We start from the raw sequence: 17,538 nt of genomic DNA, 5'->3' as shown, positions 1-17,538 counted from the left end.
GCTTCATCTGCAATTACACCATGCTTTTTATTGTATTCTTCTTTCCAGCATGGACGAAGACAAATCTCCCAAAACTCCCTACGTTTACTTATACAACACAGGTCGTGTTTTTGATGATAAGCCGATGAGAGTGATCAGCTCCTGCCATTTAGAAATCTACACTTTCCCCTTTGATTTCCAAAACTGCTCTCTGACCTTTGGTTCATATCTACACTTTGGTAAGTCTGTCCAGAAAACAACAACATAATAAAATCTGATCTCAGAATTGCACTTCACAGTTACATTATAATTACCGTACATAAGCAAAAATTGTCACTTGAGTTTACTTACAATTTTCCTGTTAATTTTTGGTATTTCAAAAATTAAAATTTGTATAAATAAATTCAGTCTCTGTACAACTACGTAAATTAATTTCAATGCTGTCGGCCCTGAACTCAAAAATGAGCAAAATCTTTTTATTCTATATTCCAGCTAAAGACATCAAGATGATTCAAGGCAACACAGCTGAAGCGATTCTGGCACAGTCCAGGGAAGTGTTGCAGACTAAAGGGGAGTGGGAGCTTGCAGATATTGAAATAGTTCCATCTACCCTGATGATAAGTGATGGGAGCTACTCTGACATCAAATTCTTTGTGAGCACTTTTTTATTTCATTCTGCATTTTGTATTCTCTCTTTTCATTCATTGGAGTCATTCCCATGTTCCCAGGCTCCTATGCTCCTATACCTAATTTCCCTGAGGGAGTTATCCCAAAGGGATCAATAAAGTCTAGTCTAAGTCTAATGCTCCCCAATAATATGAAATGGGCTATTGTGGGAACTCGTCAAAGGGTTGTCTGTTCCCCAGAACTGCTGTATGATTCTAGGCCTAAACCTCAGGGTACTGATTAAATAGGTTAGGGTTAGGGTTGTTGGGTTGTTTTGAAGTCTTGTCCCAATAAGAAAAAGGATAGTATGTATGAGATGGATCAATAGTAACATAGGACAGGCTCCTGTGGTATTATTAAGTCTGATTAAAACCTTCAAGCTTTGTACTTGTGTCTTATCCCAAGATCATTTTGAAACGTAGACCAATCCTCTACGTGGTGAATCTCCTGATCCCCAGCTGCTTCCTTATGGCAGTGGACCTCTTCAGCTTCCTGCTGCCTCCCCAGAATGTGGACCGAGCCGCCTTCAAGATGACCCTCATCCTGGGCTACACCGTCTTCCTGCTCATCATGAATGACTTGCTGCCTGTCACTGGGGACTCAACACCTCTCATAAGTGAGTGACACCTATAAGTAGATATAAAACTAGCCAAATTATACATTTTATCTATTGAGAAGGAAGCCATGTCATTTCTTTTATATTTACGCCAGTATTTCTTCATGATCAAATGCCATCGTTGGCTAATTAATACTTTGTCCTCTCAAAAGCAGATTTTCTTGCTCTGGCCACATTTGACCACTCTTGATTAATAAAATCTAAATGAAAAATAGCTCTTTAATTCTTAACCTTTCCTTTTTTTTTGTTCACTGCAGACGTTTTATTCTCAGTCAGTCTCGCTCTGATGGTGGCCAGCCTGATGGAGACCGTTTTAATCACTAACATCCAGTTTAGCTCCAGTCAGTATGGTGCAGCGCCTCAATGGCTCAGTGTCCTTGTGTTGCGGTATCTAGCGATTGTTGTTTTTCTCCCTGCAAAAAAGAAGAACCGGGTCACAGTCTGCCTTAACCAACCTGCTAGAGGTACAATTACTTTATTATTATTGTCTTTTAATCGTCATTAATGGTGCTGCATCTCATTTTTTTATGCAACTTATTGGAACAATGTTCCATAAGACAAAAGTAAACTGAGTGTGATGGTTCATTTTTCATTATTAAGCTTGAAAATAGTAGTTTTGACAAAATTATTTTAACTAAAGGTCCACTTACTAGCTTTTTCTGGATCTTCTTACTGCATGTTGTGCTCTTCTTCAACAAATGGAGTTTACTCTCATGTACCTACGTGGGTTTTAGGTGCATTTAAAAAAGAATGAAAATGCCAGAAATCCAAATCAAGCTCAAAATATATGACAAAGTGCAATGAAAATAGACTCTGCAAATTAATCATGATGTTTGTGAAGCATGTGACTTATATGTCCACTGAAGCTTTAGCGCCACAAGAAATAGCAGCAGACAAAAATCACATCTGTGTGAGGCAATGAGGAAATTGTGACATTTCCTGGAAAGAACTACGTCATTTCAGACAACCTGTATGTCAACACAGAAAGCCCTTCAGCTGCCCATTAACCCAACCTGAAGCATATTTTTACACTTTTGCTTTCAGACACAAGATTAAACTTTCACACTGAAGATTGGGACTTAAAAAAGTTTTAGATTTGCTGATGAATTTATATAATGTGCTTTGATTGCTTCTGTCTTTTTTCTTTTTGCTGTTGAGGTCCAAATGAATACCCAGCAATGAATACAAGCATCATCTCTCCAAGAGATCTTCAGAGCATATCTGGTGATATACCTCCAGAAAAACCCCCTCCGGATTCGGCTTTGGAGGAACTGAGGAAGATGAGCAGAGATCTAATGGCCATTCGCGCCCAGATGGACAAACACTTCCTGGGAAGCAAAACTTCACAGGAATGGCACATGATTGGGATAGTCATCGACCGTCTGCTGTTCGGCTTATACATGATCTTCATCTCAGTCAGCTTTGTCACTATTGTATGTCTCTGGGTCTGGCAGAGCTCAACCTTTCATGGTCATTAAATCACACAATTATATTAATCATTAGCAAAAGTCTGAGTTTACCAACTGAATGTTTCAAACAGATGATTCCTCAAGTCATTGTTCATAGGACCACACCAAGATCACAAAAAACATAAATGCTGCTTCTTTATATCTGGTTATCTAGCTACCTCAGCTGCAATGGTACAAGTTCTTGACTGAACACACAGGAACCTCTGTATTCTCTGTAAATAAAATTTGATATATGATTCTGTGTGTGTATGTCACAGAAGTCATATAATAAGGTGAATTTAGTACCTAACACATGAAAGCATGATAAATGTGAAAAAAGAGAGAGATAGAGAGAGATAAAAAGGAAAGGTAGTGTAACATCCTATCAAACACAATAATGAACTAAAACTATTCTATTCTTGATCATACTACCTCAGCTTTCGTATTTTTATTATAACAATAGACATATTTACTGTTTTAAAAGTAGTTGTATGCATGTTGCATGTTCACCTTGGTTTTGGTACTGCAGTCATCAAAATCTAAGCTCAGCTACCTTCAGAGACCTCCAGAGCTCTCTGCATTTTTAAGTAATAAAAAGTTTGATAAATAATTTTCATTCTGAAGTTTGTGAGTGGGGGTAAAAGTGGCAGATTTTTACTTTTATTTTTCACTCAAGTCCATAAGGTCCAAATGAGATAATACCTCTTAAAAATAAGTAAGGAATCCTCTTATTAATTTTATTGACTTAGCAAACCACACCGGCCCCTTTCCCTTTGTAGCTCGTCTCTTTTACTGTTATATAATAATATAACATAATAATGAGCACATGGTTTAATAGCACAGAGACAATGGAGAACAGAGCAGACTGTAACTCCCATCATCTCTGCAGAGATGTAGGTGTTGAAAAATAAAATGGATCGGTGGTTACCGAAGGTGTGGAAAAACAAGTTCCATGTTGTCCTGTGTGTGTTTATAATCTATCAGCACATACCACAGTTTTGTGTGTTTCCTATTTCTATTTATTTAAATCTATTCATGAGGCTTGAATGTCCTCAAAAAGATACACTTGTTTGCAATGTAATCCTGGATCACCTCTAACTTTCACAAAGAGCTTGTTTATATTCCTGGGATCCACAACACTCTGAAATCAAAGTATCTGAGCCCTAAAAGTAAGTAAGAAAATCTCCTTTTTTACATGAGGTTTGTACTGAAAGAAAATACAGTGTATTCCACAATTTCATTTGCTAATGGGGCAATTAAATGGATGTAAACTTATTTGTAATTAGTCAAGATGTATGTTCATTTGAAGGAGTATAGTCTGCATGTGATTGTGTGTATTTACATGTATGGTGGTTGGTTTACACATATTGTGGGGACAAAACTGTTTAACTACATTATAGGGATCCAAATATTTGAGTACATAAAGCTGGTTCCCTTTTGTATTTTATTTTTTAGGTTTTGTTTGTGGTTAAGGTTTAGTTAGGATTATGTTGTGGGTTGGTGTTAGGCATGTGGTGGTTGTGGTTATGGCAGGTCTCCAGAGAATTAATGTTGGATGTTACAATCTCCCATTAAGTTGCAAAAACAAGTATATGTGCATGTACACTGCAGGTGCTCTCATTGCTTACAGTGGTTGTGGAGGGTTTTTAGTCCATCAGATCCAATCCACCATGGGTCCATCTCAGAAGAATATCAGCATCATCTCAGGTTTATTTTTGTTGTCAGGTAATGATAACCTATTTTTATTTACTAGTTTATTGTTTGGAGTTGTGTGTGTATTTTATTTTCCAAACTCAAGTAACTGAAAAGTCTCTCTTTTTCTTCATGTGAATAATAAGCAGTACTGTTATTATTTTAGTAATAATTATTGTAGTAGTTCTACCTGTCAGCTTTAAGTGATCCTTACAGTGCAATGCTGTTGCCATCATCTTGTCTGTTTTTCCTAAGCAAATTTTATGCATATGATGGACTCTTTTTGCATATGATAATGTACTACGTATAAGGATAAAAAACCCTTAAAAAATGTATCTATCCACCATATTTCACTATTCATCTTTAAACTAATTTAGGTAGTAAGTCATGCTACACTATGTTGAGGAACACGTAATTAAAGGATGCAACTGTGACTGTCAACTATCAAACAGCATTTTCCTTATGCTATATAATACCAATATCATAACATTACTTGATGTAACGTTGGCTGGCTGTTTGGCCTCCAGTTTAATTACAGAACAATTATTCTAATATCATTTTCTGATGGGTGTCCAAATAATTCAGATTTTTTTCTGATATTTAGGTCTGCAATAACATTTTGGTAACTCAATAAATATGTTAGCATTGTTGTTGTTGCATTTGAAGCATTTGTAAACAAACCTCTAAATGCAACAGGCAGCATTTTGTTTTACACGGTTTAGTATACAGCTGTAAATAATTCACAATGGGAAAATTTAAAAGTGCAATTAAGGTGTAATTAAAGCAACAGTCAGTGTTTTTCATAAACTTCTGCCCCTCTCTGCAGCATCTCTATGTTACAGTAAACTGTCTTGTAAAGAAGGCCACAGCGGTCCAACCTATGAGTCCATGCAGACTGTGTTTGATCGCATACCCTTCAGACCAGCAGTAAATCTCAGCAATCCCACCATAACCAACATCTCCTTCACTCTGTATGCAGTCTTGGGGGTGGTGAGTTTGTCAAATAATGCTCTAGGAAAAAGAGCAAGAGCTAAGAGAACCTCCACAGTAGCTAACAATGGAAATGTCAGGCAGCTTAAATGCAGGTCAACAGATGTCTGCTGTAATAAAACTGTAAAACTGTAAGATGTAACACTACTACACAACTGCAAACATTCATCACTGCAATTCATAACACTGATTATCATCTGTAGTGTTACAAAACATTGCATGTTTAACTCTGCTGTTCACTGTAATTTTAGAATGAGAAGACGCAGATACTCACTACTTTCCTATGGCTGAGACTGGTAAGTTGCGTGAGTAGCAATTACATGCAATTTATCATGTGCTTATAACACAGCTGGAACAAGTATCAAGATTATCAAATGGCAGACAAGCAAGCAAATACTTCAATTTTGTGTTGGGCATTTAACTGTGCGTGGTTTCTGATTGCTTCACTGCAGTACTGGCAGCATGAATTCCTGGTTTGGGACCCTGATGAGTGCGACGGTGTTACCAAGATCTCTCTCCCTGTTAAGGAGCTCTGGTCTCCGGACATTATTGTGTATGAGTTGTAAGTTTGACTCAGCTGTCAAAGGTTTTCTTTTCTTCTGAATTCTGAATACAGCAAGTGTCACTGGCCAATGCCTCACACCAATTTACCAATAAAGAACAATAAACCTCATGAGCACTGGGAGGTTTATGAATAATAGCCAATTTAGCCGCAACCAAGAGTTGTTAACACAGGTCTCAATGGGAGGAGATCACACCTCCTGTATGAGTCAGAGCTGCTAACAGGTCTGGGACCAGACGAAGGCCCTCCAGTCCCATCTAAATTAGGTCTGGATACAATGTGGCATGCCAGCAATACAAAAATGACAAGTGTTGCGTCCTGCATCAGTGCTCCCCGCTCCCTCCTCTGGACATTATGTCAACCCCTGCATTGTAGAAATGAGACACGAGAGGCCGTCAGGGATGTCCCCCCTGATGTCCATCAAATCTGGAATGGATATGTTCCTAAAACTGATTCACAGTCAAAAATGGCTGATGCACAGTATGACAGTTCAGGGTACAGGGGTCCAGGATCAGCAACACACTCTCCAGTTTCTCCATAAGAAGAAAATATAGGAAAGTAGAGAGATAAAGTTTGGAACATTATACCTCTTTTTTTCAGTGTCAGACATTTTCCCTGTCAAAACGTGTTTGAAATTCCAACATGCAAACTTGAGAAAGCAGAAAAACAGTATGATTTCTGAGAAGTGATTTTACCTCATATTTTTGTTTCCCCATGGGTCTCATTTAAAATGTGTGATGTTGATGTGTTTCCCTGCCACTGTGTGTCTGTTTAATTCTTTTATTTCATCCTAACTCCTCCACCTCTGATCATCCCAGCGTGGATGATGATGTCTCCCAAGCCTGCCCTTACGTCTACGTCAACCACACGGGTCACATCCGCTGGGACAGGATGCTGCGGCTCGTTTCAGCCTGCAACCTGGAGATCTTCAGTTTTCCTTTTGACGTGCAGAACTGCACGTTTACATTCGGCTCCTACATGCACACCAGTAAGAACAGGCTTCTTAACAATTTCATAATCACACAAACATGAAATCATCAAATCAAAGGATACACATAAGCACATAGAACCAAAAGCTGGCTCATCAGTGGGTCAGAAAATGCAACTGCAGTTGACTGCACTTACATTTCTGGGATCTTTTACAGGGAATAAAATAAAAAAAGAGAACAAAAACATAAAACACTACGTAATGAAACGGGCTCATTTGGAATTTAGCCAACATAGTTATTTAAATCAGCTTACATTGTACTATAGAACTGGCTGGTATCGCTCTCTCATTGTGTTTTTCTTTTTCGCAGTAAAGGATGTAAGGGTCAGTCCAGCCCTGACCTTTAAGGAGATGTCTGGAAACTCAAAGCGTTACCTGGAAGCCAGTGGAGAGTGGGAGCTGGTGGACATACTGGGAGAGACGTCCATACTCCAGTTTGGGATTGACGAGTGGGACATTATCACCTTCTGGGTGAGGGACACTAGTTTCCATAGTGTTTACTGCTCTTGCATTTGCAAATATAACAACCATAAACAAAATGTTTGGCTTTCAGAGACAGTACAACATGATGATGATACCAGTCTTGTGTCTGACATGTCATATAGAGAGTCAGACAGAAGAGTGGTATCAATCTTTTCATCTAACTCTCTCTGAAACTGCTAGATGTGTAAATAAGCAACTATTTGTTAAATCAACTACAGTCCTAGATCTCAAATATGGGGAAAAAAAAAAACCTTTTTAAATTCCTGGATTACACGCATTCAAACTGAGCGTACCTTTCTTTTCCACTAGGTGGTCATCAAGCGACGTCCAGTGCTCTACGTGGTCAACCTGCTCATCCCCAGCTCTTTCCTCATGCTCATCGACATCCTATCCTTCTACCTGCCCCCCCACAGCGTCGACCGCGCCTCCTTCAAGATGACCCTCATCCTGGGCTACACCGTCTTTCTGCTCATCATGAACGACCTGCTGCCCAGCACGGCAAATGGCACGCCCATCATAGGTCAGAGATAATGACGTGTGGAGGTGACATCACCAGGGGACTTGGGTTATAGGTTCCACCATCGATACAATCATGATAATCCATGGTGTAAATCAAGAGTGACTTTCAACTTGTTTCACTGCCCCCTAGTGACCAAAAAATATATGCAGCTTTAGGTTTTTTTTGCTCATTTGTCCTTTAATAATTGTGACAAACTGTTCATTGGTCTTGAGTTGCAACAACTGACTATACACAGAGACTTATTACTTACTTACTATACTTACTGAAACTAATCGCAATGGTCAGGGAAAAAAGGGGGGCATTTCTCTGGGTTCTTCCAAAATTTTCTGGTCAATAACAAAATAAACAATGACATATTTAATGAGATGTTAAAAGTGTGGATGTTTGACATATTTTGTATGCTGTTGTGTAGATGATGTTGGGAGCTATTAATCTTCCAAGCATGACCTCTTTAATCAGTTATCCTTCGATGTTTCCATCTGTCCTCAAATCTAGGTATCTATTTCTCAGTGTGTCTGGCCCTCATGGTCATCAGTCTACTGGAGACAGTCATCATTACCAATGTTCTCCACCACAACTCCATGAAATATCAAGAGGTTCCAAACTGGGTCCGGGTGGTTGTCCTCAAACACATAGCCACCCTGATCTGCTACCGCTGGCCAGAGGAGGTCCAGCCCCCTGCTGGACCACAGAGGGATAAACCTGAAAGCTCAAATGATAGCTCGGGCCCGTGGATCATCCAACCAGCCAGCCACACGCCTTCCCAGCACTCAACCAACAATGAAGGTACGCAACAGATACAGTACATGACAAATACAACTTTTCTATTACTTTTGCCAGACAAAGCTCCTCAGTGAAATATTAGAGGTTATATATTAAAACAAAAAAATGAAAAGAAATAAATCAACATATGTCAAGTAAGGAATGCCTCCTGTATAAAAAACATAGCAGTATTTTAATGGAAATTTAAGTATATAATTTTCTACTATTTTTGCCAAGTACCATTCAAACCATATATGTATATATACTCCAGCTATTAGTAATAGATTTACTAAGTTTGTGAAGTCCTTCAAACTCCAACTTCATAATAATTACTCACTAGTTTCCAGTGACTGATTAATTAAAACTTCAGGAATGTTTTATCTGGAGCCTGCCCAATCAAAAGCAATGAACTATGACTATGACTTTCAAAAAAGCCTAAACAATATGAAACTGCTTTATAAATGTATTAAGCATGGGTGGAGAAAAAAGTATGTTTTGGAGTAAGTTCACGCAAGAGTGAAACACCTAATAATGCTAACTTAACCTACATTATTTGATGATTTTGTATGTTGCTATCTGAATATTGGTAGAAGACTGTTGTTTTTATGAAATGAGTGAGTGTGATCCTTCCTATTGCTGTTACCCCGCCAGGTATAGCGGCTCTGCCTGAACTGCAACAGATCTGTCAATACCTGGGCGACCTACGTGCCCACCTCACCTCATTACAGAAGGAGAGCGAGCTGCAGGACCAGTGGTGCCATGTGGGATATGTCCTCGACTTCCTCCTCTTCCGCATCTATCTGCTGCTCATCTCCTGCTACGCCCTGGTCATCATCTCCATGTGGTGCATCTGGATCAGCCAGTCCTAACTGGACAAGGACAGGAGATCAGAGGACATCTACATGTTAAAAAAGAATTAAGGAATTTTTATGACTAGAAGGCAAAACAAAGCCTCTGCTGATATATAACAGTTATTGTTTCTGTAATATTTGTTTAAAGTTCATTTCCTGGGTTTGATTTTGCAAGGAAATACAATGCACATTCACTACTGCTGATTTTGACGTCCTCTAGGATGGACTAGTGAGTAAATGCAAAATAATGGTTTTGGGACATTGACTGTGTATATTCATCATTATCATCATCAACAATCATATTTGCAATTCCCCTGTTTTATTTGCTATGGTTGATAAGCTAACCTTCCCTCAGCATGGTTAACCCCTGAGTGTAATGAATTTGGAGTTTTCTTCATGGAACAACAAAAACCAAAAATGCCAAAGTGATCAAAAATTTCTAGAGCATGATCACTGTTACAATAATACCTTCTAAAGCAGTACTTCAGCCTGATTGAATTATCAGTTTTTGGGAAAATTACTGAAAAACCAAATAGCTTCTTGAACATAAATGGCCTTTTGGACAAACGGCAGCCAAGTATATATTGCTGTGTTTGCCTTGTCTTCTGCCTCACAAACTCATGTGAAGTTGATGACTCACACAAAACAACTACAGTTGATGAGGGTTTAAAAACCTGTTGAACTATCTAAACACACACTATGTAAATAGTCATCAGATGAATGGATCTCTGCAAACAACTGGGAAGAAGTCGTCATGCTGCGAAGCTTACTGTGGAGTTAATATTAGCTTTCGAGGAAATGACGTTTCGCCTTGTAAATGACAAATTCATGTTGCTCTGGCAGAATATCTCAGTCTGACAGAGCACGCTGTTGACTTTTTTTGCTTTATAATCAGAGGCACTTGACAAGATAAAGGTTTAACTGAGACCAAAAATGACAGAAGCAAAGTTCAATGAGCTCATCTTCATTTGCTTCATGCTGTGTCACGGTAAGGCTGAATACATTTTGACTATACACAAAATAAGCAAAGATGATCTGTTTAAAGCTGAAGTTGGTAGTTAAAGAAATGTTTTGAGTTACTTCTTGTCCGGTACAGCAGACACCTCTATCAAGTTTAAAGTTTACTTAAAGTTTGTTGTCATAAAGTACTAGACTAGTAACTTAGGTGAATTACAATTAAATTATTGCCTTTTCTCACTTTATACAGTAATACTACAGCTGCATGATATATTAATAAATACTGTTTCAATCCTGATAACTGATTTAGAAACCACTATTACTTATCTTTTAACAACACAACCTTTCTTAAGGGGTTCCTAAGTTGTAATTAATGGCTTACTTATTTTGAATTTAGTTTCATTTGTACGTCTCTATTATTGACAATAGAGACATGGCAATAAATGAAAAAGACATAGATGCAACAAAGGTCCCTGGCCAGACTGATGATGCTGCAGTTCAATAATATGCACATTTTTCTCCGACCATACCACAGAAGCCAAAAACAGCTGCAGTCATTTGTTTTTATCCTGTTATCTCTGGTCATATGTTAAATATCTTGTCATACTGCATTACAAGAAGACAAGAGGATCTGATGTGGTGGCAAAGTAAGTTACCAGACCTGTTTTCTAATACCTAATACCTTAAGACCACAAAGCCATAGTGTCCTTAATGCACCTATGTTGTGTACACAGAGAGACAGAAAGATCTGCAATGCCTCTGCACCCATACCAATAAAAAGACAGCTACAATATCCCAAGACTTTTGTTCCCTACTCTCTCTTTTTAAACTCAGGTTTTGTAGCAGCATTAAACTGCACCAGCCCGACTCCTGAATCCTTGATGAATGCACTTGATAACGGAATTATTCCCTAAACTCCTCATCCGACCTGTAAAAAGCTTTTCAGCTCCAGTGAACGTATCTGTCGCTATCACTGTGTTGGGAATTGCAGGAGTGGTGAGTCTACACAAGCACCTATTTATGCCTGCACATAGACATTCATAACTTTTTCAATTAAGTTTTTAAGAGTTATTGATTTTAATCAATAATTAATATGTATTACTGGCTTTAATTAATTTAAAATATGTTTCATCTTTAGGATGAAAAATCCCAAATCCTGACAACAGTCTTATGGCAGGTCCTGGTAAGTTTTACGAACGCTGACAAAAACATGAATGCATTCATTCTTTATCTAATTAAAGCCACAAGGTGAAGAGGTTGTTATACTGTGATTATACTTTAGCTTCTGTCAAATTATTCTGATTGCACTAGTTTTAGTTTGTGTCACCAAAATACATGTGCAATGACATGTTATATTTTTGTCTGTTAAAGCATGTATGTAGTGACGCTGGTGTTGTTGTGTTTAATATAGGAATGGGATATAGAGGAACTGAGCTGGGATGAGAAGGAATGTGGAACTAAGAGAGTCTCTGTCCCTCGGGAAAAGCTTTGGGTCCCAGACATCCATATCGCACAGTTGTGAGTTGAAAGGATGTTCGGTGGTTGTAAACCAGAGGGAAAATAAACTTAAACTCCCAGAAAGAACCAAAAGTGGTTTAAAAATATCAACTCATTCATTAATTGAACTATTTTGTAATTCTGTTCTATTCTTTTCCAGCATGGATGAGGACAAATCTCCCCAAACTCCCTATGTCTATTTATACAACACAGGTCATGTTTATGATGATAAGCCGAGGAGAGTGGTCAGCTCCTGCCAATTGGGAATCTACACTTTTCCCTTCGATGTCCAAAACTGCTCCCTGACCTTTGGATCATATCTACACTATGGTAAGTCTGCTTAAACAGAAAACACACTTCTTAAATGATCTAATCGTTGAACTGTGTGACTCATACATCACTGCAGGATAAAATGCAGCTTTGTATTGAACAAAATGTTGACTGGAGATTAACTCTGGGCTTCTTTTGCCAGCTGTTAGTGTAACTTGGGTTGTACAAAAGCGTCAGTGTAGAAATATGATTAAGAGTCAAGGTTGCTAACAGCTTTTTTTCATTTGCAGGAGATCACTAACAACGCTTAATTTGGGGCAATAACTCAAAGCAAAACTGTGCTATTTGAGGAACTGTTTCACGTACTTGGGATGCTTATCCTCTCAGTTACTTCAAAACATGTCATTTACATTTCACCTTTTATATGAATTAAACTAGCTATAATCCATTTATTAGTGATCTTTAAATGTGCTTATATACAGATTTTGTCAACTTTGGACAGACCCAGGCTAGCTGTCTCCTCTAGTTTCCAGTCTTTATACTAAGCTAAGCTAACCAGTTGCTGATTGTAGCCTACTGTACAGACTTGAGAGTGGCATTAGATTTAGACTTACACCTGACTTTATTGATCCCTTTGGGATGACTCACTCAGGGAAATTAAATGTCTGTCTTAATTCATAATCTCAGCATGGAAGCCAGTGAACATATTTCCCCAAATTCCCTTTAAAAAATCATATTCATTTTAACAGATTCATTCAAGCTACTTCATATCAGTGTTTCTCAAACTGCTAATCACACAAAAGCAATCACTTTGGGCATCTAATGACTCAAAACAAAACTGCGCTGTTATTCAAGCTAAGGACATCAAGGTGTTTCCAGGCGCCACACCTGAGGATATTCTGCAAGAGTCCAGAGAGGTGCTGGAGACTAACGGGGAGTGGGAGCTGGCAGACGTCGGTTTAGCTCTCTCTAACCTGGCATTTCAAGAGGGAAAGTATTCTGAGGTCACATTCTTTGTAAGCACTTTTAAATACTCTAATCCCCCCCCCCCATAATCACATGATCAGCAAGACATATTTTTAGTGGAATAAGAAACCTAAAAAAAGGTAAAATGTCCAAAGTCTGACTTTGTACCACGTGTCTCTTCCCAAGTTGATTTTAAGACGAAGACCACTCCCCTACGTGGTGAACCTGCTGATTCCCAGTTGCTTCCTCATCACAGTGGATCTGTTCAGCTTCCTGCTGCCTCCTGAAAGTGTGGACCGATCCTCCTTCAAGATGACCCTCATCCTGGGCTACACCGTCTTCCTGCTCATCATGAATGACTTGCTGCCTGTCACTGGGGAATCAACACCTCTCATCAGTGAGTGATGCCTCTGTTATGTTTACTCATTTTGTGTCAGAGAAGTCTGAATGAAATATTTCTACTTCTTTATGAAATTAAATTCAGAGGTAGCTAATGTCAACAAGGGTGGAAATGTAGATTACTATTTTTTGGTAAAAATAAATAAATAAAATAAAATAAAATAAAATAAATAGCCTAGTTCCAGTGAAAGCTGTTCACAGAAGTTTGTGGATTATTTAGAGTAACAGGATATTGTTTCTGTAAATAAATGTTGTTTAATTTGTTAAATGTATTTCTTTATTTTGTAAGCAGTACAAATTGAATTCCCATTCAACTCAATTGTATTGGGGTGACAGAGAAAGTTTTGATTTCAACAAGGGTTTGAATTTGACGATATTTTGAGGGTCGACAGTTACAGTTTTGCACGAACAGCTCATTGGGGCCATTTTACTTTAAAACCCTTCGCACGCAATTGGACAATTTGCATTTAAAATATCGGTCTAGTCTGAACACACATACATAAAACACATATTTTTAGATTCATAGTGACCGCTGCTTCTCGAAGATAGCATCGTGTTCAATGTCCATTGCAAATAAATGGGCAAAAATCCGTTTAGAAATCACAGGGGAAAAAAAGACGCTCCAGAACTTACCTGGGAATCATCACGTTTTTGTGTTTTCTTCAGTATCAAACTAATCCAGCGACAGCTGTCTGTACATCTGTGTATACACTGCAAACATGAACTGCTAGAGGCTAATTCGGCATACTTTTAATGGCACCTATTTTGTTATACGAAGACAAATACAGGTTGAAAACATCCAAGATACATCACGCAGGTAACAGCTCCCTGGCAGCATCTTACTTCCTGTTTTCCCCCAAAGTCCCCTGATTATGGGAACTGTAGTTCTGTCTGACAAACTCAATCAGTATTATTGAATATGTTGTAGGGTGTAGCTGTCTTAGTTTTGTTTCAGGGGCAGTCTTCAGTGTCAGACTTTGAAAATGAGCAGCTCTACAACCTAAATGTCAACCTGCCACTAGTCTCCTCCCTGTCCATTAAACAGCTTAATAATTGAGTTGACTTAGTATCCTGGTTACTGTCTGGTTGTTACAGTATGAAGAGATAAGACACACCTCCATGCAGATGATCAGAAACCTGGTAACCACCACTATCGTGTTTTCAAGGAGATGAATAACAGGTTCCTCAAGTTTCAATGTAAACATCTTGTCCCATGCAGGACCACAACCAAGACTGAAAACCAGGATACCAGCATTCCTGTAAGACAAACAGAGCTCAAGTACTTCATTCTCCTGAACCTTGTCATTGTTGTTGTTATTCCCGCAGATGTTTTCTTCTCCGTCAGTCTCGCTCTGATGGTGGCCAGTCTGCTGGAGACGGTGTTCATCACTAATGTCCAGTTTAGGTCCAGCCAGCACACTGCAGTGCCTCACTGGCTCAGCATCTTCGTGTTAAGATATCTAGCTTTTGTCGTTTGCATACCTCCAATGAAAAAGAGCAACCGAGTCACAGTCTCCTTCAACCGATTCACTGGAGGTATATTCTTATTCTTATTATTAATATTATCATTAATTTTGACTTTAACTAGACGTGATTTAGTTTGACCCAGTTGCAAGGAATTGGTGGTAACATTGTTTGAATCATCAAGTGATATCTGATGGAGAAAAGAATTTAATAGGACAACATGTTAAGTTACAGAAAACTAATACCTAATCCATTTGTTTCCTCTAGTGTTGTCTAGTGTTGAAGGAATTTATACAAACTATGAAATGACTGAAGTTCCTCACTAACTGATTGTTTGATTCTGCTTGCTTACCACCTAGCTTTGAAGTACTGCCTAATAATAGCCTACTTGATGCTGAGATATTACATCTGACTAAAGTTGGGCATGACTTGCACTGTAAAGTTGAAAGGTTTGATCAGCATCGTTTGCATTTTCAGTCCTGTTTCCGTATTCATTCTCTTCCCTGGTAACTGCAGAAATACCTGTTGTATTTCCTTAATTAATCTGGGAAAGTACTGTTGCCGTGGTTACCCACAGTTCATGCTTACCTCATGCACGAATTTCAAACAGTAGTAAAATAGCTGAACTACATTTGAGGAGGATTATTAAAGAGCTATTTTACAGGATTCAAACACAATGTATTTTGTTGTTGTTTGTTTGTTTTTGTTTTTGACAGACTTAGATATGAATAACGACCTCAGCAGCATCTCAGTGAGAGATGTTCAGAGCGTCTTCAGTGGCACACCTCAAGAGAAACCCCATCCGGCCTCTCCGGAGCCAGACCTGGATGAGCTGAGGAAGCTGAGCAGAGATCTCACGGCCATCCGCATCCAGATTGACAAACACTTCCAGGGGAGCAAGTCCGCGCAGGAATGGCAAATGATCGGGATAGTGATCGACCGTCTGCTGTTCAGCTTGTACATCATCTTCATCTCTGCCAGCTTCATCACCATCGTAGGTATCTGGATCTGGAACAACTCATATACAGTATGAAAAAGAAACTGAAAGGTTTTTCAGTCCTGTCTGGGACACCTCAGTGACATTACTGAAACTGTACCGATGCTGCAATTCATTCAGATTTTCCTTGTATCAACTTTGACCAAAATGGTGGCAAAAGTTGCCAAATCTAAAAGTCTGACCTAACGCCCACACTTGAGTAGTTAGTGCATGTTCATGTACCACCAAGTGACTCCCATGACATGTAGTGCACTTAAATATTAAAGAAACTGTATGTTTGATCTTATATATTTGTTTCTCACATGGAAATTAGATAAATCCAAAAAACAACTGAGCTTGATCAATAAATGTATTTGTATGAGCGAGAGCCACAGGAAGTCCTATGACCTCCCTCCTATATCCTGTGCTTTAAATAAAATGTGTTTTGACCGCTGATCACAGAACAGTTTTTAAAACTGTGTAAACTATAAATAACCACAACAGCACAGTACACACAGTGCTGGAAAACTGAACAGGTAGTAACTCCCAACGGTGGAGGAGAGGAAAAATAAAATGGGTGAGTGGTTACCGGAGGTGTTGAACAACAAGTCCTGCACCATCCTGTGTGTGTATGGTCTGGTCTCACATGGTTTGGTGTGTGTGTGTGTGTGTGTGTTTTATGTGCATTTATTTACAGTGTTTATGAGGACAAAGTGTCCTGAAAATGAAGTTAGGAAGTCATTTAATAATGGAATAATAATGCTTATAATTTTACAACATTTTCAAAAAATGTTATAAAATGTTATATTTATTAATTCATCACATTTTATTATTGTATTTGATGGTCACAAGGGTGCTACATTAAAACCTCATTCCCTCTTTTTTAAGTTGTTTCCAAAGTCATTACTGTGGGTTGCCTCTTCCTGTAGCCTACAAAAACCAACTCATCCCTCTACAAAGTGTATTTCACGCCACCCAGTTTACTAATGATTTAAATATCTGAGGTCTATGTCAGATTATATCCACTAGATGGTGCCACTGATCAATTGTTGGAGAGTTAGTTTACTGTGTTAACTGTATGAAGCGGCTGCAGAAGAGAAGACATCAGCTGCCCACACAACTCTGCAATGCAAATGTCTCCAGAGTCAATAATTTCATTTAGTGTGGAAGATTAATTTGTTTGTGTTCTTACATAACTTCTGATCAATAGCCTGCAGCCTGTGTGACACAAGATATGAGTTACATTATTACTCACACAGGCAGTTATTGGTGGAAAGTAACTAAGAACAATTACTTAAGTACTTTACTGTACAGTTTTCAGGTACATGTATTTTACTATAATATTTCCATTCTTTTTACTTCTATTCCACTAAAATACAGAGAAAAATATTCTACTTTTTACCCCACTACATTTACTTAATATGGTTCAGTTAATCGGACTTTACTGAATCC

General features: G+C 38.5%; 2 protein-coding genes across 2 annotated transcripts; both read left to right on the top strand.

The window, feature by feature from the left end:
- Nucleotides 1-317: 317 nt before the first annotated feature.
- LOC108881235 (5-hydroxytryptamine receptor 3C) lies at nucleotides 318-1,329 on the top strand. The gene is made up of 2 exons (XM_018673097.2): nucleotides 318-632; nucleotides 1,051-1,329. Exons 1-2 carry the CDS (start codon nucleotides 417-419, stop codon nucleotides 1,267-1,269), a joined length of 435 nt encoding a protein of 144 aa, XP_018528613.1. The 5' UTR covers nucleotides 318-416; the 3' UTR covers nucleotides 1,270-1,329.
- A 3,690-nt stretch (nucleotides 1,330-5,019) lies between these two features.
- On the top strand, nucleotides 5,020-16,388 carry LOC108881147 (5-hydroxytryptamine receptor 3A-like). Its single transcript, XM_051077251.1, is given in 17 exon segments — nucleotides 5,020-5,391; nucleotides 5,844-5,953; nucleotides 6,772-6,941; nucleotides 7,252-7,412; nucleotides 7,734-7,944; nucleotides 8,440-8,797; nucleotides 9,178-9,194; nucleotides 9,358-9,564; nucleotides 11,349-11,413; nucleotides 11,415-11,510; nucleotides 11,653-11,697; nucleotides 11,926-12,032; nucleotides 12,172-12,341; nucleotides 13,137-13,297; nucleotides 13,434-13,644; nucleotides 14,973-15,182; nucleotides 15,827-16,388. Coding segments are annotated over 17 exon segments (2,718 nt in total). The 5' UTR covers nucleotides 5,020-5,289; the 3' UTR covers nucleotides 16,144-16,388.
- Nucleotides 16,389-17,538: the final 1,150 nt, after the last annotated feature.

The sequence above is a fragment of the Lates calcarifer genome, linkage group LG17 (assembly GCF_001640805.2).
Source record: "Lates calcarifer isolate ASB-BC8 linkage group LG17, TLL_Latcal_v3, whole genome shotgun sequence".
NCBI classification, from domain to species: domain Eukaryota; kingdom Metazoa; phylum Chordata; class Actinopteri; family Centropomidae; genus Lates; species Lates calcarifer.
Note: the sequence above shows the minus strand (reverse complement) of the source record. Positions and strands in the feature narration are given on the sequence as shown.

Excerpts from the sequence above, each read along its gene's own strand:
- LOC108881235 (XM_018673097.2), top strand. The coding sequence starts at position 417 with ATGCTGTCGGCCCTGAACTCAAAAATGAGCAAAATCTTTTTATTCTAT. Across the intron at positions 633-1,050 it reads ACTCTGACATCAAATTCTTT|ATCATTTTGAAACGTAGACC; the intron begins GTGAGCACTTTT and ends TCTTATCCCAAG.